General features: G+C 41.6%; 1 protein-coding gene across 1 annotated transcript; it reads left to right on the forward strand.

Moving 5' to 3' along the window:
* The first annotated feature begins 2,284 nt into the window (after nt 1-2,284).
* On the forward strand, nt 2,285-13,924 carry YWHAH (tyrosine 3-monooxygenase/tryptophan 5-monooxygenase activation protein eta). The gene is made up of 2 exons (XM_077834880.1): nt 2,285-2,680; nt 12,468-13,924. Exons 1-2 carry the CDS (start codon nt 2,594-2,596, stop codon nt 13,122-13,124), a joined length of 744 nt encoding a protein of 247 aa, XP_077691006.1. The 5' UTR covers nt 2,285-2,593; the 3' UTR covers nt 13,125-13,924.
* The last annotated feature ends 10,842 nt before the right edge of the window (nt 13,925-24,766 follow it).

Consider the following 24,766-nt stretch of genomic DNA (forward strand, 5'->3'; position numbering starts at 1 on the left):
AGAGAACAGAAATACGCAGTAGTCAAGAGAAAATGCCTTGCTGTCAAATGGGCTATGGAGACACTGCGTTATTACCTCTTAGGACGGTGATTTACTCTTGTGACGGACCATGCACCCTTCCAGTGGATGCAGCGGAATAAGAAAAAGAATGCAAGGGTCACCAGGTGGTTCTTATCCCTCCAACTATTCCAGTTCCACATACGGCACAGGGCTGGATGCCACCCTGGCAACGCTGATGGTCTGTCACGAGCATACTGCCTGGCGTCCCAAGTTGCCCAACTCTATGGTGTTGAGCAGAGGGGGGTGGATATGTGACAGGGCAAGGCCAGATTGCTATAGAAAAATAGTGGGAGATAGATATATTAGCTCCAGGTTAAACAAATCCCTGATACCAGGATAAGTGAAATGGCAGCTGCTCCAGGTCAATTAAGGCACCTGGGGCCAATTAAGAACTTTCCAGAAGGCAGGGAGAAGGCTAGGTTGATTGGGACACCTGAAGCCAATCAGGGTCTGGCTGAAACTAATTAAAAGCCTCCCAGTTAGTCAGGTGGGTGTGCATGTCAGGAGTTGTGGGAGGAAGTTGCGCTGTTGGAGAGGCTGAGTAGTACACACCATATCAGGCACAAGGAAGGAGGCCCTGAGGTAAGGGTGAAGTGGAGCTTGAGGAATTGAGGGCTGCTGTGGGGGAAGTAGCCAAGGGAATTGTACGTGTCATGTTTCTAAAAGGTCAGCTACCGGAGCTGATACTATTAGGGTCCCTGGGCTGGAGCCCGGAGTAGAGGGTGGGCCTGGGCTCCCCCCCCCACACCTTTGCCCCCTGATTAATCACTGAGACTGAGAGACAACAGAGACTGTGCAAGGAAGGATAACTTCTCCTCACCTCCCTTGCTGGCTTATGATGAAAATGGCTTAGTAGACTGTGACCCTTGTTTCTAGAGAGAGAAGGGTTATGTGCAGGGTCACGGTGAGCCTCTGAGACTAGCGAAATCTGCCAGGAAACGCGGGACCCGCGGAGGCAAGGACAGAGCTTTGTCACAGTATCCACTTACTAAAGGAAATGCAGCCCTAACAGAATACTAAAAACTGTACAGAATCTATATTTGAAAGTAATAAATGGGCATGTTTTGGGAGTGGGTAGGGAATAAGCACACACCTTTTTTAACAACACTGCAATGCATGAGACTGAGCTTTTTGGAAGCGTGAAGTGGGATAACAATCCACTGCTGGTCTGCCCTGACTACAGTGAGCTTCAGGGATGAACAAGACAGCTACATTTGGGTTAGCTTTGGGTTGATCTTGATTTTATTTTAACTTTTATTTCTGCAGATGAACAATGTGGTAGCTAACATTTCTGCAGGCATGGCCAGCATCTGCAGGACTTCTGTAATATTGCCCATTAGAGGTAGTTTTTATGTACATCATTTACTTTGTCAATTCTGTAAATAAATATCTAATCACTATGAAATAAAATATATACTAAAATATAAATTAGTGCCATCACTTTTAGGCAGCATCATGTGACCGGCATATTCCCACTGACCCCATTATTGGAGGGTCGTAATAGCTGGTATGCAGGGTTTACAGTGACCAACAGTTTCAGTGAAATGGAAGAAAAAAAATAGTATGTGAAAAATACAAAGCTTATATTGAAGGGAGAACTCTTGTGTTTTATTACTCATACAAAATGACAGTCATACACAGCCAAAATCATGCACTGGAGAAAATACCCCACAAGCAATGGCTGTACACAGGAGAAACATTGTGCAAAATTGTACAGAGGAGAAAAATCTCTCACATTTGTAAGGCAAGGTATGATGCTTTGCATGAATGCTGTTGGCATACAGCTGACACTGCTGTTTGACCTTCTGAGGCATTAGCCACCAGCTGAGGGTTGCCTGGATATTGGCTAGTGGGGATTCTCTGCAGTGGTCAATGGATTTCATGTCAGCCAGGCCCTTACTTTCTCAAGGGGTTAGCGACAGCTACCGTCAGTGCTATAGCTACAGTGTGTATGCATGGGCAGCAGGCCAGACCCAGCACCGCCTCCTTCCCTCAGCTGCTCTGCAATACCCCCTCCCTGTCTCCCACCTCCACCTTTGCAGCAGTAAAATGCAGCATTCGTAGTGCGCATGCGTTTGCCCCAGTCGAGTCCTGGTTATTTATAGTAAGTGACGTCACCTAGAAATAGAACGCGGGGGAGCAGCGCCTCCTCCCCTCCCCTGCAGTCTCCTGAACTCCGCCCACCCCTGGCTCTCACAGGGCGCAGGCGCGGGGGGCGGTAACAGTGCGCGAGGCACAGAGCGGGGAGAGACAGGCGCGACTCGCGAGCTGTACACGCTGGTGAGGGAACAGAGCGAGCGCGCGATCTTCGCTCCGCTACGGTCACTGAGGTACCCACTAACCCCTGCCCGGCGAGCGCGACGCGCCAACGGCCGCTGAAAAGCCCGACGGTCACTGAGCGCAAGGCGCCAACGGCCGCGGAGTGAGCGCGTTCGCGCGCCAGGTAGCCCGTGAAGCGCCACCTCTCCCCTCAGTCCCCGCGTGAGAGGGGTGCCGCCGAGTGCCCAGCCCGGCAGTCACCACGGAAGCGGCCATGGGGGACCGAGAGCAGCTGCTGCAGCGAGCCCGCCTGGCCGAGCAGGCGGAAAGATACGACGACATGGCCTCAGCCATGAAGGCGGTGAGTGGGGAGAAAGGTGTTGGCGGCGGCGGTTCCCACGCGGAGGGAGAGCGGGAAGCTGCTCGAAGGCGGAGTTGAGGCCCCGGCGGGTGAGGCGGCTGTGGCGGGCCGCTGGGTCCCACCGGAGGGAGGCAGGGCGGGGTGGGGTCCGGTACCACGGCACGCTCGCTGCTGTGTCCCCTCAAGAGTCCTGGGTGGCGCCTTATAACTCGGCACTGGGAGCCTGGGCTTTATCTCGGCAAAGCTGGGAGTGGAGGGGGCCGGTCTATTTTCAGCCGACGGAGCCAAAATCCCCATTGCTGCAGCGGGGTGTGCAGCCCTTCCGCTCTCCAGGTCCCCCCTCCCCCGTACGCTACGGACACTTCCTCACAGAGGGGCTGTACTTGGGTGCCTCTCTTCCTTCTCTCTCAGCGGTGAGTGTCCGGGGCAAGCGGATGGACTAATACTGTCTCGTCCTGTCCTTGCTGGGGGAAACTTCCTCTTCCCCATCGATCCTGCCCCGCCCCTGTCTGACGCCGGCCCAGGGCCCCCCATCCTCTGGGGTGGGCGGGAGATGCTGGGTTTGACCTTGGAGCGTTGGTTTAGCGCGTCCAGCTAACCTGGGACCAGTCTTAAAGCTGTAGGCGTGGGCTGATGGTGCTGTGTGTGGGGCCCGGTCAGTTTCTGTGTTTAGAGGTGGGTCTGGAGAAGCCTAACATGGCAAGAGGACCTTTTCCTTTCTAGATGTTTCTGTTGCATCAAGAAGGCATGACTGGAGGAGGCCTTACTCGCCAACCTGGGGAGCTTTCGTTCAAAGATCATGTAATAGCTGCATCCGGGAACATAATCACTCACAGCACAAGATCCTTCAAGACATGCCTTTCTTTTTCTCAGTGCTATATTGCCTACAATCTGTACATAATTTTGAATACTGAAATGTATTCAAATAATATTTAAAGGTGGATTAAACCTGCTCCTTTTTAAAACGAAGCATTTAACAGTAACTTGTACTGAACAGGTAATAAATTAGCAAACCGAAAGTCTCATGTCTAAACTTCTCTTACTATATGTGAGATCCAGTGAAGAGTATTCTAGCTTTTTAAAATTAAATGTTGAATTAACATTCAGCATCCTTCCAGCTCGTCTGCTCTACCTAATTCTTATTTATGATCATATTAATTTGTACGGTGTTAGCCCCCAAATGCCCCGCCAGTTCATAGCCATGTTGTGGGGTGGTGTTGTCTAAATAAATAGACAGTCCCTGCCCAAAGAACTGGGTTTCAAATGGAGTTCATATCATAACAAAATCAATCTGTCCAAGATCAAAAATGTTACGATGCATCAAATTCTCCGTTTATATCACACACCTTAAAATAAAAATTAAAAAACCTCTCAAATTCTGTTCGGTACTGATTTTTATGGTCTGCTTTGTATGTAATCTAGTACAGCACAACCTGTTATTTGGCTAATACAGTTCTTACACAGAAGGGCTTTTGCATATATCTGTAACAGAGCTATTATGTTTGAAGTGAGAAATTATATTAATGGCACTACTAGATTTGCTAATTGAAGTGGGAATGACTCTATCCTTAGAAATACCTTTTATTGCTCATTCTAAAAAAATACTGAATTAGACAAGCACATATACAGGTTTTAGTGAAGTCTGTTGGTGATCCAGGAAATACTTTGTAAAACTGGGATACATTTAGAAATACAAAAACGACAGCTGAAATATTTTTACTATTTAAAGTTTCCTATTCAAATATTGGAATGCATGAAATTAGAACACAAAAGCAGAGTGGAGCTACCATCTTTCAGGAAATGCTGCAGATAATTAGTGTTTGTCTAATAGACCATTTTAAATTTAAAAATATTTTCCTATTTTTTTTATCATTCCATCTTGTTTCAAAATCATTCGCCTTTGCTTTACCGTATTTCCTTTGCCCTCCAATAATGCATATGACAGTGCAGTTCCTTTCGGGCTCTTACTTCAATATTTGGCTCAATGCATTGAATTTTGACAAAGGTGCTAATTGCTTCTTTAATATATACCTCACATAAGCAATTAAAAAACAAACTAAAATGGAAGTTAAAATGTTTCCACTTTATTACACATGGTGAAATAACTTTAGTTATTCCTTGAATACAAAAGTAGTTCACTCCAGTTTCTCCAAATATATTTTTAATAAAGTGTTGGTTATCTGGATACTTTTTTGCAGGTGTTCATTCTAGAACATGCTGTAACTTAGAACATCCATTTTGGGCAGGTTTTGGGGAAAGAGTGGGAGCTTATATTGCCTTTCATATAAAAATGTATTATGTGGGCTCTTACAGTTACACACAACTAACACATTTCCTCTAATTTCAGTACGTATAACCTAAGTAAAAAGCTTCTGTCCTTTAAAGTAGCCCTTCCCCTGTTTAAAAAAAAAAAGCAAATATTTTCCTCTGTACATAAGTTTCTCTGACAATTACATGCAAAAATGTAAACTGACATGAATATTCTTAAACTAAGACATTTCTTAATATGAGGATTCAAAAACACTTGTGTATAGTGGGAGAAATACATTCCACATTTTCTGCCAAAGAGACTAAAGACTTTAACAGCATGTTTCAAGTTAATGGTAGTTTTGTAAAAAGCTAGTTGATGTAGCAATTCTAATAATTTAAACCTTATAGGAAATACTGTATATTTGTTAAAGCAATAGAACAATTATTAACTGCCGTCGAGTTTTTCTTCTTGGCTGAATGCCAGCCTTTTCCCACCTACCATGATGAGTAGCAAGAGAGGAAGATAAGACTGCAGTGTGACATAGACAGTGAGTTTGGTTTTCTTTCAGAACCCTAAAGTTCCCTCCATGAGAAATACAGTCAAATGTACCTCTGTAAAATGGCATTTTGCCAAGGGGTGTGGCACATTCATTTAATAAAACCCTTCTCTAGGGCTCCAGCAAACTAACATTCCTTCTTCTGCTGGACTTCCGTATTGATGTTTTTAATTATTATACAGAGAACAGGAACAGGCCATAGCTGTGAAAAAACAGAGTAAATAAAAATATGCTTTTAGTATAAGAATGGCACTTCACATGTCTGATGTTTGAAAAATTATATGAAGAAGCAATATTGCATTAAATGTTTTGTTGTTCAAATGAATTTCAGAAATGGTATGAAATATTGACTAATAAAAAAAAAGGAGTTAAGCTTATTCTGCTATATACACCATGAGTTGTAGAACTCAAAATATATGAATTCTTGTACATTTTGCTCAAGATTTTGATTAGTCTGTGTTGCTATTTAGTGACACATCTTATACACTAATTAGAAATGAGTAAGTTAAGTAGAACTGAATTATTAATTTTGAGAGGAAGTAATCTTGAGTAATTCTTGTGAGATATGTGGACTACTGAACTCCTTGCCAAGGCTCACTGCAGATGGAAAAAATATATAGAACATAAATGAATATGGTAAGCACATCATTTTCAGTTTTTATCAGTATTTTTGTCTATCTATCTAAAATAGGGCTCTAACTTAATTTTTAGGGAGCTGTTGAAATTTCCTTTTTCACATTAGGTGTTAAAGAATTTTGACAGATTTGCACTTTCAGGATTACATCCTCTGGCTCTTCTTTCTTTTTCCAGTGATTGTCCCTTTTTGGTAATATTGTGTGTGTGGAGAAGCAGGTAGCAGGGATGCTTTTGATGTAAGTAAAAACAACGAGGAGTACCCCTGCCTGCTGCAAGACTGTCTAGTGCTTTGTGCTGGTTTGATACTAAGGGTATGGTTTCAATACAGAGTTAACTTGTGAGATTGGCATCCAAGTTAGCCTGGCCCAGGTGTGAGCAGCCACACTGCAAAGCCATACCCAGATTACTGCGTTCTCACTGATGCTATTTGTCACCTGAGTTTCTCTAGGACTTTTGGGGTCCTATCCCATGTTCTTTGTGCTATGGTAAACTGAGCCTCTCTGGAATCTTTCTGAGCCAGTTGTGGGAGAACTTGGGTGCCCAGTTAGTCAGACCTGGGGAGAAGGGTGTCAAATTGTAGAAAGGTATTGGAGAACTGTCAAACTCAAATAATTTAGTGGATGTCCCCACTGCACAGTGGGTGGGTTACTACCTTGAATTAAATTGGCAGCTGGACTTTAATCCACGCTATCAGAAAGGCCAGCTAGCCTGAGTTGAAAGCGCAGGTAGACTCAGGTGAGTGGATTTTCTGTGTGGATGCAGGCTTGGCAAGCTCGTCAGTTGCCTAGTCAAAAAGGTTACTTGACCGCTGCCTATTTGACGGTCAAATATTCAGCAAGCATATCCTGATATAGGTGCCAGCCTATTTTTTTGATTGCATCATGGTGCCATTCTTTTTTTTCTCGGGGGGGTGGGGAGGGGGAGTTAGATACTTATACCTCATTTACGAAAAACAAGTTACTTAACGGGGGTATTTTAACTCAGAAAAATGCAAAACAATAAAATTCTATCTGAGGCTAATCTTATTGGGGACCATAAAGTCTTATTCCTTTTATTACCGTTGTTTATGTTCTAATAAACTAGTGCTTGAAAATAATTTGACCATTTCTGACATTATCTGATCAAGCCTGACTGGGCAATTGACCAGTTATTTTTGAATTGGTCAAATTTCCAGTCTTACATGGATTGGGGGGGGGCGTGTTAGGGGCAACACCTGAATAAGAGCCTGAGTTAACTGGATGAAGACGCACTCTCAGTGGCGCCTTATCATACTCCTAGCACTGCTGTGGCTTTTACCATAGTAATGTGAGAGCATGCTTTTTGCTGACCATCAGGTAATAGGTAATGTTTACCCACTGCAAAGCCCAAGAGTCCTCTATCTCCAACAAGAGATGGCTATGGGTATAGGGGAAGAGAAGCTGCCTTCTGTCTTTCAAGACAGTGTTTTTCAACCATGTGTGGGAGATGGTGGGGTTGAGAAGCTGTCTGCATGCCACAGACCTCTACATTACATCAGAATGTGTATCATCCACCATTAATGGAAATTTATTCCTGCAGTGGGTAAAGCAGGAGGTGACTTCTTGATAGCCACCTGCCTTCCATTTCTGCTCCCACAGTATACCCAAATGCTGTTGGTTACTGAAGCAACTTAAATCTGCAGGCCTGTAACACCCTGCTTCTCTCACTCTTCATGCACTGAAGTAAACTGCAGGAGTAATGTGATTGGAACCTTGAGACTCCTGTTTGTTGTCCATCCATTTAGAAGGCTATCTGAGTGAGTGAACAATAAAATAGTTCAAAAAAAACCCTTCGAAAAACACAAACTAGAAGAAAGCTGGTCAGGAAAAAGAAGATGGACAGAAAAAATGATATCCTGGGACATAGGGCAAGGGTGACATTAGAAAGGAGGGGTACCCATCAGTTGATCACAGAAAGGCAGGGAGTGCTGCTTCAGAAATGTAGAGCAGTGTTTCTCAAGGACTGCTTTGTAGACCAGTGCCGGTCCCTGAGATTTCCCTTACACAGTTTAGGAAGACAGCAAGCTGGTCCCTGGAATCAAAAAGACTGAGAGACACTAATGTAGAGAACTCCTGCCATGAGCAGAACAAGAGCAGTGCTGAAATTAATTCAGTACACTGAATAGCCTCCTCCTACCATGAGCTGCTGCTGAGTTGCAGATTTTGAGGCCCTTTTCTTCAGTTGTAGACAACTGACAGGCCAAACAGCTGAGGTTACAGTGGAGTTTTACTCCACTCGGGCAGCCCTTGATGAAAAACAGGTCTTTCCAAAACTGTGTTGAGATTTAACAGTGTATGGTCACTACAGTTCTACACTGAGTTTAATGCAGTGTATGTACCACATACTGTATTATAGTCACAATTCTGTACAGAGGTGAATGTGCCCATGCCTATTTTGAAGGTAATCATGTCCGTGTCAGTTTCTACATGAAACTAATCTGATTATAACCCTGTGGTGAGGGAGGTGGGGCAGGGGACAGATAGATTTGGGAATGGTGTGGGTGTGTTGTTTTCACTTGTATGTATTGCTTATCTAAAAAAATATTTTCAGAATATGATTCCAGGTTGAAGATTCATGGTGATGCATAGATAGCTTCAGCATACAACCTACAAGATTCCATACCTGTCATGTCTGACAAAGGCAAATGTGAAGTGGTGTTGGGCCCACTACAGGGTGAGATAGTTAAAGGTACCCTGCAAAAAAATGAAACTTTTTTTTTTGTACTTTTTTTTGTTTCCTTGATTTATAAAGACAGCCTGAAAGCACTCTTTCTCTCTCACACACACTGCAGGTTTCAGATATTTTCTGGAAGTTAATCCCTTAATTAAAGGAATGGGTGCTGAATCCTTGATAAAGCTCTCTTCTCTCAAATATTGTAGTTAAGCAGGTGTTAATAACAGTTTTGAACTAAGAATAAAAATAACTGAGTCAGTCAGGTTTCACTTCCTTGGTACTTGCAATCTTAAAATCTTACTTCTTGTTCCACCATCTGTAGCTTTTAAGGACAGAAAAATTATTTATTTATTTTATTTTATTTTTTAAACAAGGTAGGGGGCAGAATGAATCTTTTAACAAAAATTCGTTCTCTTTCAGGCTACCTTAATAAATCATAAAGTAACAAAAAAAAGTACTCAACGCTTTTTAGGCTTTTTATCACCTTTTTAATACCGTGACTTCTTGTAAAAAACAAAAAAACAAACAAAAAAAAAAGATACTTGCTTCTTTCAAATTGAATGCTAATTGTCCTTCATGACCCTGGCTTTGCACTCACTGTGGGAATTGCATGTTTTGCCAAATGACTTCCCCAGTATGGATTTGCAAAGGGACTGTATCTATAGAACAGCTGTGTGGAAAGCAAGCCCTGTTTGTCAAACTATTTTTGGGATGTTGAAGTTACTAAGCTGTTCTTAGACTTCCTTTAATAGGAAAAAAATTTTGAAATTTATGTATGGCAGACCAAAATCTTCTGATTACCTTTGGAACCACCCACTTAATCTGGCATTGGAGTATGATACAAAGACACTGTTGGTCTCCTTGCTTAGTGGTATTACAGCAATGGATATGAATTAGATGTCCATACTGCTTCTTCTGTATCTTTCAGCAGCCTCTGTTCCAGTTGACCTGCTTGCAGAAATGACTTGAGAGGTCTCCAGACTGTGGTGTTGAGGAAACTGCTTATTTGCCTTGAGGTTGCTGCTTATGTGGCATGCCACTGGATACTGTTCTGTCAGTTCCTCCTGGTCAGTACATAATAGGTAACTAGGAGAAATAGTTAGACAGTTTGAGCTATGTAGCCGTATGTGCTGGTGATACCCAGTTCTGTCCTTTTTTTTTTTTTAAATCAAATCCATTAGGTGCCTATCTGTGAGAGGATCCTGGATAATGTTTTTTCTCACAGATACCTCTGGCAAGGAGGGCGCAACCTTCCTCTTGTGTAATACAGGCTGCATTTAGCCTCATGTTTGTGACTTGTTTGTGCCCCTAAACACCTTTTTGGAGTTTCAGGTGATGCAGAATCTAGTGGCTCACTAACTGGTGCTTCTTGTGTGGAGCATGTTAGACCTGTGTTCTCGAAGTTGCACAGCCTCCTATTTTTCTTGTAGGTGTAATAAATTGTGTTCGTTTTGATCTATAAAACCACGTGTGGTTTGGATCCTGGCTGTTGTGTAGACTATGTGGAAATTATGTAGCTTTATGTGGAAATTAAGATCCGCTGAGACACTTAATTCAGTTTTTAAAGTTGTTAGTTGTCAGGGGCTTGGGGGAAGGTGTTCTCAGTTGAGATCTTTCGAGTCTATGAGCTTTCCTGTGTTGGTCTGATAGTCAGTTTCACTTTTGCAACAGTCCCCTGAGTATTCTAGTTGCTCACTCTTTTGCTTAAGGATGGGTATATACACATAACTTGAGTTTCTGTGTGATTGGCGAGGGAGAGTTCTTCAGTTATTTTTGTCAAATGGCTTTGTAATTAATGTATACTAATTTGCTGTCCAGTATCCACGTGTTATAATGCACTTTATTTTCAACTTTCACACTTTTAAAATTTTCATTATGCACACAGTTGCGGGGAATTGGGGATGCTTAAGTTTGAAGTGGAAAGAAAGGGCTTGGAAAGGAGAGAGAAACTGAGGGGGAAAGATATAAAGGCAGGAGTATGAGAAGCATGAGCATGGAAAGAAATTGGACAGCTGATGGGTTACATTAGCTTTAAGAAATATGCTATAGATACAGTGAACTGAGGCTAAACATGGTGTATCGTTTCTCTAAATTGCAAGCACAACCAATAGTTTTGCTTAGGTTATTATTCAAATTGTCTTTTTAAATGAAGATGTCATTAAAGAGGACTGTAGCTGGTTCTTGGGAACCTAGCTTTCCATAGGTTGCCTTGGAAAGTGATAGGGAGCAGCATACTCTGTCTTTGAGTCACTGAGCTGTAGAAGCAGTGCATTATGGAGGAATGGGTAGCAAGTAAATACTAAAGAAGTTAGTGTGTCTTCAGAGGTTCTAAATGTGGTGCAACCATTGGTGCCATGAGAATTCTAATATTTCATTAAGATGAACTGTTTTGTATCTGAAAAATTAGATGCCATTCTTGAATAGTTTATCGGTTACTGCGGTACTCTAGAAATATAAGTTATCCTCTTGAATTTGGTGAGGAGAACTTTAAATGTCTGATTTAGTTATTTGTAGCATGCCTGTGTATTGCAGTGTAAATATAAAAATTTCTTTTTGGCTTCATCTCAGTGGCAGTGGGAAGCAACCATTTCCTTTGCCACATTAGTTTTTTTCCACAGTTGTCATAAATTTTTAATATAGTGTTGCTAATGAAGTATGCTTAGTATTGTAAACTTAGATAAGTCAAAACACTTGCATTCATCAAGAACCATTCTCTAGTTTAGAACCTCCAATTGTTTGCTAAAATAGAACTAATCCTAATCTATAGAGTTCAGAAACTTTCTTCACAAACTATAGTAAAGTGCAGTAAATTAAATGTATTATAAACATGCAATATTTAAAAATGTTACTATAGTCATGAGTCAGTATAAAAGTTGTAACAATTCATTTGTAATTATTGCAATATGTGTTTAACTTTTTTATTTTTTACTCCCAACGGACATTCCTCTATCTTTTGAACCTTCCAACCTACTCCATTTTATATAATTTCTTCCCTTGCCTAGCTTCAAAATCATGGGTTATAACCACCATTTTAGCTGAAAACAGGACAAATTTTAATCATATTGTATGAATTAAATCCATAAGACACAATAAAGGACGTGTTGTGGAGCAGTACAACCCAGTTCTCCTCCAGTGGCTGAGCATACTGTCTCCTTAGTACACACCTTGAATATAGAGAGGAAATGAATTGTCTGGCTGCCCTATACTGTGGCTAGGCGATTTGGCAGTATAACGCATTTGAATTCAATAGGAAAAGTGTAGTGTATTTGCCTTTTTGGAAAGACTTTCCAAATCAGTTGTCTTCCTCTTGAATACTTCTGCATCTTGCCAGTTAGATGAACACTGTTCAGTGGCTGTTCTTAATAAAGTCTCCTTGATAAGACTTAAAAGCGTAGTATATAAATGTTTACAAATACCTTAGGGAGGTGATATGGTGAAGTTTAAAGTGAAATATGAATTTTCTTAAAGGAATTGACTTGCACTAAGGTCTTCAATTTTGGTTAAACTGAACAAGAACACCATCATGTCTAGAAGGAATTTTTTTCCCCTTGCAGTTTCTAAGTTGGTATGATGGAAATATTGAATGAGGATTGCATTCTCTTCTTCCTCAATGTCAAGCTATTTTAAGTTGATCTTTCTGTGTATATTTGCAGGTGACTGAGCTGAATGAGCCCCTCTCCAATGAAGATAGAAACTTGCTGTCTGTAGCCTACAAGAATGTGGTTGGGGCTAGACGATCTTCCTGGCGAGTCATCAGCAGCATAGAGCAGAAAACTATGGCGGATGGGAATGAGAAAAAGCTGGAAAAAGTTAAAGCTTACAGGGAGAAGATTGAAAAGGAGCTGGAGACAGTCTGCAATGATGTTCTGGCCCTCTTAGATAAGTTCTTGATCAAGAATTGCAATGACTTCCAGTATGAGAGCAAGGTCTTTTATCTGAAAATGAAAGGAGATTACTACCGCTATTTGGCAGAAGTTGCTGCTGGTGAGAAGAAGAACAGTGTTGTGGAAGCTTCAGAGGCTGCCTATAAAGAGGCTTTTGAAATCAGCAAAGAGCACATGCAGCCCACTCACCCGATAAGGCTTGGGTTGGCGCTCAACTTCTCAGTGTTCTACTATGAAATCCAGAATGCACCTGAGCAGGCCTGCCTTTTAGCCAAACAAGCCTTTGATGATGCCATAGCTGAGCTGGACACACTAAATGAGGATTCCTACAAGGACTCCACACTTATCATGCAGTTACTTCGAGACAACCTCACTCTCTGGACAAGTGACCAGCAGGATGAGGAAGCAGGAGAGGGCAATAACTAAAGAGCTTTCATCCTAGCCCTCCATCATCCACTTCACCATCCCCATTATCACCATCCCACAATATTTCCTTGCCAGTCTCACTAAATATCTAGTGCTAAGCATATCTGTATTGTCAGCACAGCTGTTCAGATCTGCAGTCCACTTTATCAGGAGGCAGTTTTGGATAAGTCTTCATGAGCATTGCTGGATTGATTGATTGAGCTGCCCTGTTTATCATAGTTGCACTTGAGTGGTGCAGAAAGATGCATATTAAAGAGGCATTTTAGTTTGCCTGTTGATCATAAAATATGGGCAAGAATAATAGAAAGTGAATTAATGAGAAATCTAATCTTTAAATTTTCCATTTGAAACAAGCTGATAGTGTTTTGTTAAGCAGTACATCTTGTGCATGCAAAGCAAATTAGCCACCCTAAAAACTTTTTCAACCGATGAAAACAGTTAAGCTGATGTGAAGTGACAACTTAGTTCTATTTATCAGTTTACAAACTATTCAGAATGTGAGGTTTTGGTAGCAACTTGTTTTTTGCCTCTTTAACTTATGATGTGCACAGACTTTCATTTAATGCAGTGCATCTACTTAAAAGTTTTGATACTTGTAACCTTTTTTGCAGTTGTTTTGAAAAATCATGAATTTATTTTTTGTAAACTCTTTGGCTGTTTAGTTGTCTGTATTCTGACAGCGCCATGTCAGTGTTAGCCCATGTTAAGATCGATGACTCTCTGAGATGCCAGACTTCTAAATTTAATGTTTTGGAATTAAAAGAATAAAATAAAATGCTGCTTCGGAAATATTATCTCTACGTGAGCTGTCCTGTCATCTTTTCATAAGAATGGAGATTTATAGAGGTGTCCAGCTTGCAAAAATTTAAATTGTCCTAAATACATTGAAGAGAATGTAGCAATCCAAACTAAATACGTAACATTGCTCACCTATATCCCATTGGGGCTGCCAATTGCATATTCAGTGCAGCTGTAATGCAAGCCTGCCGGTTAATGTTTACAAGATTCTAAAGAGCATTACTTGTTGACTTACTAATTAGGTACAAAAAGACTTGTATTTATTGCTTCTGTCCATAATGACTGTAGATTTTTTTTCTTAGAAATCTCAACCGAGTTGCTTATACCCATTAACGAATTCTGAATTAAGTTTCTTTAACTGAAATCATAGCCTTATGTTGCACTTGTCTATCCAAACAAAATGCAATCATGTTGCTTAATTAGTGTTGGATCTTAAGGAGTTCCTTTCAAACTAACTTAAATCTGATTCTCAAATTCACTTAATTGCTATATCTCCTCTTACAAATTAGTTAATATGTATTGATTCCTTGTCTGCTCTTGCATTAACCTATTTAGTCATTTTCTCTTCCTACCTCAGCCACATTTTTATCCGTAACAGGCCATCACCTCTCACCGTGTGGTTTAAATTCAGCCTGAAATCACTGGGCCATCCAGGCAGCCCCTGAAGTTCCTGAGAGTCCTAGGCAGCAGAGTCCCACTCTGGAGTGGAGTTGAGCTGGCTTAGTCCTGGCTGAATAAAGACACTTTTTTCTGACCCAACAACTGGTCAGTCAGCCACAGAGGTGTCAGAGAGGAATTGCTTCACACTCTGCTTCTCTCACTGGTTGCTCACAGCTAACAATGTAATATGTAGAGGGAGGAATATTCAGCTAATGAGTAGCATACTTTACTCATCCAGTTTCTGCTGTGCAAGGCTGTGGTTGTTTCACAAACAGCTGCTGTTCTGAGCAGCTTCGTCCTATGTCCTTTCTGTGTTAAAACCTACTAAGTCCAATTACGCTTTTTCAGCTATGCTTACCTGATGCAGTATTAAAAACACCTCCATTTCTGCGTACACTACAGTTAAAAACATTAGTAATACTGTTAGCATGCAGTTATATTAAAAATGATTGAGTGTTTTTAGGAGGAGACAGCAGTTGTATGGTCATATCTATGAGCAATTTGAGGAGGGAGAAGGAGTGATCTAAGAAGTTATGTGGGGAGGTAGCAGCCTTGCAGGGATTGAAGAGTCTACTTCCTACAAGAATTACCTTGGATAGTTAAAGACTATAATTGAAGGTGTGTGAATACTCTGTGTGGCATGAATTTGGCTGGGAGGGAAAATAGGGCTGTGAACAGGAGAGGGGTATGCATGAGGTGGTGATGCTTCTTCCCTTAAACATTTGCAGGAATATGGGGAAATTCACTTTTTCAAATACTAAAGGAATGCCCTGAGGTAACTATTTTCTTGAGCTCTTATGAGAGACTTTATCAAAATCTTTCAATGCCTATATAAATTACATTCAGTAGTTCTTAGTTTTCAGGGAATTTGTATAAATTAGTGACTGAACCATTGATTTAAAAACTCATTTTACTCTTAATTTAGACATGCTTGTTTTTTTTCATGATGTACTAATCTAGGTGTTTTATTTCATCTAATGAATTTTTTTTCCTGATTCTCTTGTGACCACAGTGTAATATTAACAAGGTTGATGGATCCTTCTGTTGGAGCCCTTAGAAACTTGCTCACCTGCTCCCTTTACTACCTACCAGTGAAGACTGGCTTTTTGGCAGCTGTTGTATCAATTTGAAGGGTAGGGGAGATTTGATTTGGGACCTCATTGCATGTCCCCCTTGTACAATGTATCATAGGACAAGGTTATTCTGAGGCCTCATCCCAAGTACCTGCCCAAAATTCTTTTGAGTTCTATATGAGCCAATTCATTCATCTAGTCTTTTTCAAGCCTCACCCAACTGTCTGGGAAGTTACTACATCAAATATGTGAAGTTTAATAGTACACTTCTACCCGGATATAATGCGGTCCTTGGGAGCCAAAAAATCTTACCACGTTATAGGTGAAACCGCGTTCTATCGAACTTGCTTTGGCCTCGAGCATTTCCATTATTAGTCAGCAAATCATTTTTGTTAGAACTAACACGGTGTATGCAGTAAATAGATCTGTTCTACAGTGGTTAAATTATCTCCTTTAATTACAACAATTATTTTTATAAGCTTACTTAAAAGATACAATGTATTAACACAGGTAAACTAAACACTGCTAAATGCAACCATGTGGGCTAGGTTTCATTATACATCAATTGTTCTGCGTGTAATGCTTAGGAAAATGCAAAATTTACATAAAATATCAGAAAACGCTTTTAATTTCACGTCCTTACACATAGTTGTAAAAAAAGATTTTGGTATTTTAGCAAATAGGAGCATGGACCACTTTGTCACTTAGCCAACTATGTTATATGCAGATTTTTGAAGTACTGTAATATGAACTGTTAACTATTAAATAGACTGCAGTTTGAAAACATTTTGGAGATGGGAGTTTTTACTTATAGAAAAGGTTAAAATGAAGCTAAAAAAGGTAAAGTAATCCAGTTTTAGAGACGTTGATAAAATGGTAAATACCCTCTTTTGGGGGTACAAGATGCTTTCTTATTTAAGATGCACCCCTTAACATTTTTTTAATTAAAAAAAAAAAACTTGTTATACTTTGTTGCTTCATACTACCGCGAGCTGCCTTCTTCACCAGGTCAGTTATGGATTTTAACTGCAGTATTTGCAGTCTATCCACATCCTGGCTTTCTAGCCACTTAAGACCAATATCTAACCCTACAACTGCATCAGCAGCTTTGGGCGGTGGCTCTTTGTCACTATCCTCAGGGTTAGACACATTTTCTGAGGCACCAGGTGGTTGAGGGGCAAAATTATGAATTATATTTTCATCTGTAAGTCGGTTCATAGGTTGGACACATGGCATCCATCTCCATCCACTCTTGAACATCAGCTATTCCAGTTTGAGCCATAAGTTTCCTGTAGACTTGTTCTGCCTCCATGGCCTCTTCTTCCGTAAAACCTTCAAAGTTGTTCTCATCTTCGTCATCTTCCTCATCTTGGTTGTCCTCGCTTTCAGCTACAAAAGCGCTTTTGAGACCACGATGCCAACATGTCTCTATCATTGATGGAGTGATTCCTAGCCAGGCTGTCTCGCTTAAGTTAAATACATCCAGCAAATTCAATTTCTTGATTACATCCCATTATGTTACTGTTCTCAACAATTTTCTTTACAAAGGCTTTACAATAGTTCATTTTAAATGTGGCTATAATGCCTTTATCTAGGGGCTGTATTTTGGATGTCGTGTTCTTAAGAAGGTAGCTCACCTTTATCTTCCCGTCTTTGCTGGTTAAGGTCTCAACTGGGGGGGCGGGCAGAACAGTTGTCAAGTAGGAGCAATGCCTTTGGCTCCAGGTTTTGTCTGCGTAGGTGGCTCCGGACAGCTGGTCCAAAATATTTCTTAAACCATTCCTCGAAAATATCCGATGTCATACAGGCACTTTTTGAATGGTGATAAATGAATGAAAGCAAATCCATGTTCTTATGGTGGAAAGCCTAGGTGACCTGGATTTGCCTATGCACAGAGGTTTAAGTTTATGTGAACCGGTTTTATTCACGCAGAAAAGTATTGTTACTCTCTCTTTTATCACCTTAAAACCTTAGGCCTTTGCTTCTTCGGTCCTAGAAACAAGTGTTCTATCTGGCAGCATATGGAAACATAAGCCGGTTTCATCGGCATTATAGATTTGCTCCGGAGCATAGTCACCCTCGATGACTTCTTGTAACTTTAGCGGGTATTTGTCACAAGCTTTTATATCTGTGGAGCGCATCTCTCCTGAAATTGCAACTTGCCGAATGCCATGATGTTTTTTAAAACGATTAAGCCATCCACTACTAGCTTTAAATTCATTACCTTAGTGTGCAGAAGCATTCTCGGCTGAGCGTCTAAAATTGAGATCCTTCTTCAATTTCTCCTCTTGTTTCCTTATAATGTCACTGGAAATTGGCATGCTGTTGGATCATTCTTGGGTAAACCATGTAAATACTACTCTTATCTAATTGGTTATCCTGGGCAGTTTTTAGGCGCTTCCTTTCCAGGCCTGCACTTTCCATCCAGTTCAACTAGCATTGATCGTAATTTTTCCTCATCTTTGATCCACCCTCTTAATGTTGTTTCCCGCACTCCTAGTTCTTTTGAGACCTTCGTTTGCCTCATTCCTGATTTCAGTCTGTCCAGAGCTTCCAATTTTTCTTTGACTGTCCATGCCTTTCGTTTCCGTGGCTGTGAACTACTTGCCATCATGTCAATGGTATTTCAATGCTAACAGTTTTTTAAAATTTGTTTAGAAAATGTCAGCATAGAGTTACAATGTTTCCAAAATACAACTAGTGAGACAATTTAAGTTTAGTCTATACTGAACACAATTTAGAAACGAAGTTAAAATAGGTGGGAGAGATGAGAACGCCTAATGCAGGGGTGGGCAAATTTTTTTGGCCCAAGGGCCACATCAGGGTTCAAAATTGTATGGAGGGCCAGGTAGGGAAGGCTGTGCCTCCCCAAACAGCCTGGCCCTGCCCCCTATCCCCTATCCTGGCCCTGCCCCCTATCCTGCCCCCTATCCTACTTTCCGCCCCCTGACTGACCCCTCAGAACCCCCGACCCATCCAATCCTCCCCCCACTCCTTGTCCCCTGACTACCCCTTCCAGAGACCCCCTTGCTCCTAACCACCCCTCCCAAGACCCCACCCCCTATTTAAGCCCCCCTGCTCCTTGTCCCCTGACCGTCCCCAGTCTCATCTCCATCCATCATACTGCGCAAGATCACTGAGCCTTTTGGGGCTAAGAATTCAGCCCTTCAGTGTACTTTAAAAAAATAAATAAATTTTTGTTTTGCTTTCATCAGATTGTTCCAAAAGTGACCTTCATTGCCTTTTCATTCACCTCTGCAGATCTAGCTTCTAGAATTTATATCCTATGTTTCCTTGGTAATGGCACGCAACCAGGGTATTATTCCACACCACCTGGTCATTCAACTTCACAGTGTGATTGTGAGAGTCTGTAAGTCCTCTAAGGGTCATATAACTCTGTGTATAGGGTAAAATATTTGAACAAAGAGAATGTCTATGGTTGAAATGCTACAGCTGCACAGCTGTATCTCCTGGAGAGATTGTAGCTAGGTCAGTGAAGAATTCTTCCGTTGACCTAGTGCTATCTACACTGATGGTTATGTTGGTATTAGCTATATCAGGATTGTCGATTTTTCACACATTAGTACAGCTATGTCTCTCAGGGGTAAGTTCCTAGTGTAGACCAGCTCTGAGTGGGACCTGCCTAATGTCAGCTCTGATCCTTTTTATAGGAGATGAAAGGTAAAGGGATGTTGCTCCTTGGCTATAGAGAGAATGTTTGTTCTAGTCTGATCTAAGGATTTTGTCCCATGTCTAATAGAGAGTCTTCAGTGGTGTACTTGGAGTAAATGACACAATCATTAGGATCTGGAGTTTTCATATATTCTCCTTACCCCTTTCACATTTCCTTTAATTAATGGAATTATTGCTACATCCCTGAAAAGCCTTATTTGGCTGCATTTGATATATTTTGAGCTGACAAATAGCTATAAAAGCCATCCAAAGGATAAAACAATGAAGAGTCCTTGTGGCACCTTAGAAACTAACAAATTTATTTGGGCATAAGCTTTCGTGGGCTAAAATCCACTTTCTCAGATGCATGGAGTGAAAAATTCAGTAAGCAGAATATATATTATAGCACATGAAACGATGGGAATTACCTTACCAAGTGCGGGACCAGTGCTAACAAGCCAATTCAATTGAGGTGGAAGTGGCCTATTCTCAACAGTTCACAAGAAGGGGTGAATACCAACGGAGTGAAAATTACTTTTGTAGTGCTAGCGAGATGCAATGCAATCAGGGTGGCCCATTTCCAACAGTTGACAAGAAGGTGTGAGTATCAGCAGAGGGAAAATTACTTTTTGTAGTGCCCATCCACTCCCAGTCTTTATTCAGGCCTAATTACCCACCTGGTGAAGTGAAGAAACAGATTGACAGCGCCAGAAGGGTACCTAGAAGTCACCTACTACAGGACAGGCCCAACAAAGAAAGTAACAGAACGCCACTAGCCGTCACCTACATCCCTCAACTAAAACCTCTCCAGCACATCATCAAGGATCTACAACTTATCTGGAAGGACTATCCTTTGCTCTCACAGACTTTGGGACACAGGCCAGTCCTCGCTTACAGACAGGCCCCCAACCTGAAGCAAATACTCGCCAGACAACAAAAATACTAACACAGGAACCAATCCCTGCAACAAACCCTGTTGCCAACTCTGTCCACATATCTATTCAAGGGACACGATCATAGGACTTGACATCAGCCACACCATCAGGGGCTCGTTCACCTGCACATCTACCAATGTGATATATGCCATCGTGTGCCAGCAATGCCCCTCTGCCATGTACATTGGCCAAACCAGACAGTCTCTACGGAAAAGAATAAATGGACACAAATCAGATGTCAAGAATTATAACATTCAAAAACCGAGAATTGTATCATTCAAAAACCAGAAGAACACTTCAATGTCCCTGGACACTCAACAACAGACTTAAAAGTGCCAATTCTTCAATAACAAAAAACTTCAAAAATAGACTCCAACGAGAAACTGTAGAACTGGAATTAATTTGCAAACTGGACACCATCAAATTAGGCCTGAATAAAGACTGGGAGTGGATGGGCACTACAAAAAGTAATTTTCCTTCTGCTGATACTCACACCTTCTTGTCAACTGTTGGAAATGGGCCACCCTGATTGCATTGCATCTCGCTAGCACTACAAAAGTAATTTTCACTCCGTTGGTATTCACCCCTTCTTGTGAACTGTTGAGAATAGGCCACTTCCACCTCAATTGAATTGGCTAGTTAACACTGATCCCCCTCTTGGTAAGGTAATTCCCATCTTTTCATGTGCTATATATTCTGCTTACTGAATTTTTCACTCCATGCATCTGATGAGGTGAGCTGTAGCTCACGAAAGCTTATGCTCAAATAAATATTAGTCTCTAAGGTGCCCCCAAGGACTCATTGTTTCTGCTGATACAGACTAACACAGCTATCACTCTGAAACCTGTCATCCAAAGGATAGTTACAGCTAATTTAAACAACCACTTTTTGCCAAAGTTTAAAGTCTCAAAACATAAAGTATATTGCAACATTGGTTCTTACTGTAATAACCACTGGAATCAATGGTTACTGAATCCCACTGTGTGACGGGATATACTCTTTTTGTAATCCTGATCTGATTTTGGGTGACTGGGAACAGGAAATAAAGTTCAGCCTCTGGGCAGCCCTCCTGTATGTGACACCTTTATTAAAGTTGCTGCTCTAATGTGAAATATCATTTCGCTTTGGTCACCCCAAGTTTGTCACTTTGATATTTTGATTTTGTTGGTACTGTCCTGAAAGTATTTCAATGAGGGTGTGATCCCTTTCCAACATGCTTTACTGAAGGTAGGTTCATTGTGGTATGACTGATGGGGGAAATGGTTGGTTTCCACGGTTTAAGAATTATTCTGATTTTGTCTTTATGTAAAGTTAATCTAATTGCTTGAGATACCTGAGGCTTTAAGTAAAGAACAGTGCAAGGAATATCTTTTGGCATTACCAGTCTCCATTCATATTATACTAGAGTATCAAAGCATAATTTCTCTTTTGTTTGTTTTAATAGTTCTCCACACCCTGGGTGACTCATGAATCAGAGGCACAGAAATTAGTCAGTCACTGGCAACAAGTCCAACAAGTGCATTTTGGGACAATAGTCCTTGAAAGTTTCACTGTTGTTGGTAAGAATATTGTGGTGGTGGTGGACAAACTTGATAGATTATATGAGGGTTAGTTATTCTGTAAATGTTATGAATTATGAATGCAGGCTTCTGTTTGCTGCTCCCAAAAGAAATGAATTCCTTAGTTTTATTTGATAGCTCATTTTGTTGTGTGTGATGTTACACTGAAGACGTGATCCAGATGTTATCATATGACTGTGATTATCGTCTATTTTAAGGAGTGAATATGCACATTTGATTGCTGTTTAAAATATCTTTTTGGTACTCTAATAGTAGGGAACTTGGGGGGGCCAACATGGTGTTCTCTGGCTCCACATGACAATTCAGTTTCATTTTGCATTCAAAATAAGAAATGCAATTGTGAATCTTTGGCTGTCTGAAAACTTGTAGTTCTCATGAACAGCCATTAAATTATCCTAATTTTAGTTTATTTTTGCTTAACTAAATTATTTTTCCCTATCACTGATTTGATTTTTGTTCTTCAGATTATTTAGTGAATGTTTGTAAAGAGCTTTGAAAATGAAAAGCTCTATTGCTGAGTGACTCAAAGGGTCAAAAGTGAAAGTTAGCGAACTTGATATTTTTCAGATCTGATATTACTTCTTAGTTACTAAAACTGCCATTTTGCAATGTACCTTTTTAATATCTTGTCACTTGGCTGATGTTTAAATTGGTGGACATATTAGATCAGATATGATCTCACTGTGTAAATCTGGAGTAACTCTGTTGACTTTAGTGAGGTTAGTTTGGTTTTACTTTGATGTAACTGAAATCGGAATCTAGTTCATTTAGTAGAAGAGCCATCTAATATAAACTCTGCTACCTCTGTTGCCACTGGCCAGTAAAATAGAGTAAGCTTCAGGACTTTAAATTATCAAACTCAGTACTTTTAGATAAATTTGTTCCACCGTATGTGGTTATCTCTCTAGAATAGAAAAGGTCACTGAAAATCCAATTTAAATATTGGCTTTCTGTGTTTAATTGAAGGGATTTGCAAATCACCAGACACACCCAATGGCTACATGCTTAGGAGGGCGAAGTGTGTAGTTTATTTTTGCTGATCTTTGAGATAAGGCTCTATCAGTTTGCAAATGTTTTGTCACCATAAGTCATTCAGAATCTGAAGTTCTGAGGGAGCTGTTCTGCCAGACTGTCTCCACCTGGTTCAATAAATAGAAGCTATTTCTTTTCCTGTCATTGATAGCTTTACTGGGAAAGTTATGGAGGGAACAGATGTGTAACAAGTTCCCAGGACCAAAGGCAGGTTCTGTAAATTTGAGGGAAGCCTTAAACAAGATCAAGGCTATGCAGACAATCTGCAACACTTTTATTTCTAAAATAGGTTTATAAAAAACATAACTACTTCTTGCCACCTTGTCCTTATGCCTCTGCCTCCAGACATGACACCCCCACCACATAAGGGATGGCACCACATAAGGGATGGGTGTGACAGTGGGATGTGTCTATATCCAATTTTAAACTTCATTTTGTATTATTTACTGCACTTATCACATGTATAAACTTGTCCATGGCAATTTACTGTAATGTATTCCAGACAATGCACTATCCAGGAAAAAGTCTAGACAACTTTTTGATGGCTTCTTGATGATAGTTTTTCAAGATGGCAATCTAGGGCTATTGATTCTGTCTTTGAACTACTGGCCTATCCCCATGGAACAATGGATTTTCCTATACAGGATTCCACAAGGGGAAAGGACATGCATGCGATGTGGATCACACGGCAAAAGAGACAGAGACTCATTTTAAAAGTGGGTGCTTCTCTGTGCAGGGGGCCAACCACTGCCACAAGTAGGCAGGAAGTGCAGGAGAGAAGGTAGGAGGGACTCTGCCCAGCCCAAAATGCTGACAAACCTGTAGTGTAGTTCAGATCTTATTTTTCAAAGATCTGCAACCCTTAAGTGCTTTTTAAGAGTAAAATGACTATGGTTAAGAAATTGCTTTGCTAAGCCGGTGTTCTTGGCTTTCCTGCCGTATTTTACCCATACGGATAAATGTAGAAGCCCAGAGAGCCAACAGACTAGATGGAGCTCTGGGGGAGTTTGGATAAGTGACTAGGAGCGTTTGGAGGTCTCAGACATTGGTTTGCTGGGGGCGGGGGGGGCAGTTAAAGTGGCTGAGCAGCTGTGGCCCAAGGAAGGTCGTCATCAAACAGGAGGTCTGAGCCTGGGTATGTACCCTATTGACCAGTGGTCACTGACCAGTTGATCGCGATCTCCAGCTGTGGCAGCTCAGTGGGGCTGCCGCTAAAGCAGGCTTCATGCCTGCCGCATACCACTCCTGGAAGTGGCCAGCATGCCCCCGCGGGTGAGGCAGGGGTCTCCATGTGCTGCTCCTGCCTGCAAGCACTGCCCCCGCAGCTCCCATTGGCCAGGAACGGGGAGCTGTGGTCTATGGGAGTGGTGCCTGCAGAGAGGGGCAGCACGCAGAGCCATTTGCCCCCCCCTCCCCCCCCGGGGGCTGCAGGAGCATGTTGGCCCCTTCCGGGAGCGGCATGGCCATGTGGTGCACTACTAGCTGGCAAGGTGTGGTGTTTGGCTCAGCTCATGATGGGGTGGAGGTGCCAGTGTGCCTGAGTGGGGCTGGGGCCTTAGCCCCACTGCGCTGCAGACTGGGAGACCCCTCCCAGAACCTGCACCCCAACTCCCCTCCTGCACCCCAACTCCTTCCCAGAGCCCGCACCCTCCTGCACCTCTACCATTTGCCCCAGGCTCAGCCCGGAGCCCCCTCCCACATTCCGAACCCTTCAGTGCAGAGCCTGCACCTCCTCATGAACCCCTGCCCCAGCCTAGTGAAAGTGAGTAAAGGTGGGGGAGAGCAAGCAGTGGGGGGCGGGAATGGAGTGAGCAGGCTGGGACCTCAGGGAAGGGGCAGGGTAGATCCTGGGTTGCACTTACATTTAAAAAAGTGATCTTGTTCATAAAAAG

The sequence above is a fragment of the Eretmochelys imbricata genome, chromosome 15, assembly GCF_965152235.1.
Source record: "Eretmochelys imbricata isolate rEreImb1 chromosome 15, rEreImb1.hap1, whole genome shotgun sequence".
Classification (NCBI taxonomy): Eukaryota; Metazoa; Chordata; order Testudines; family Cheloniidae; genus Eretmochelys; species Eretmochelys imbricata.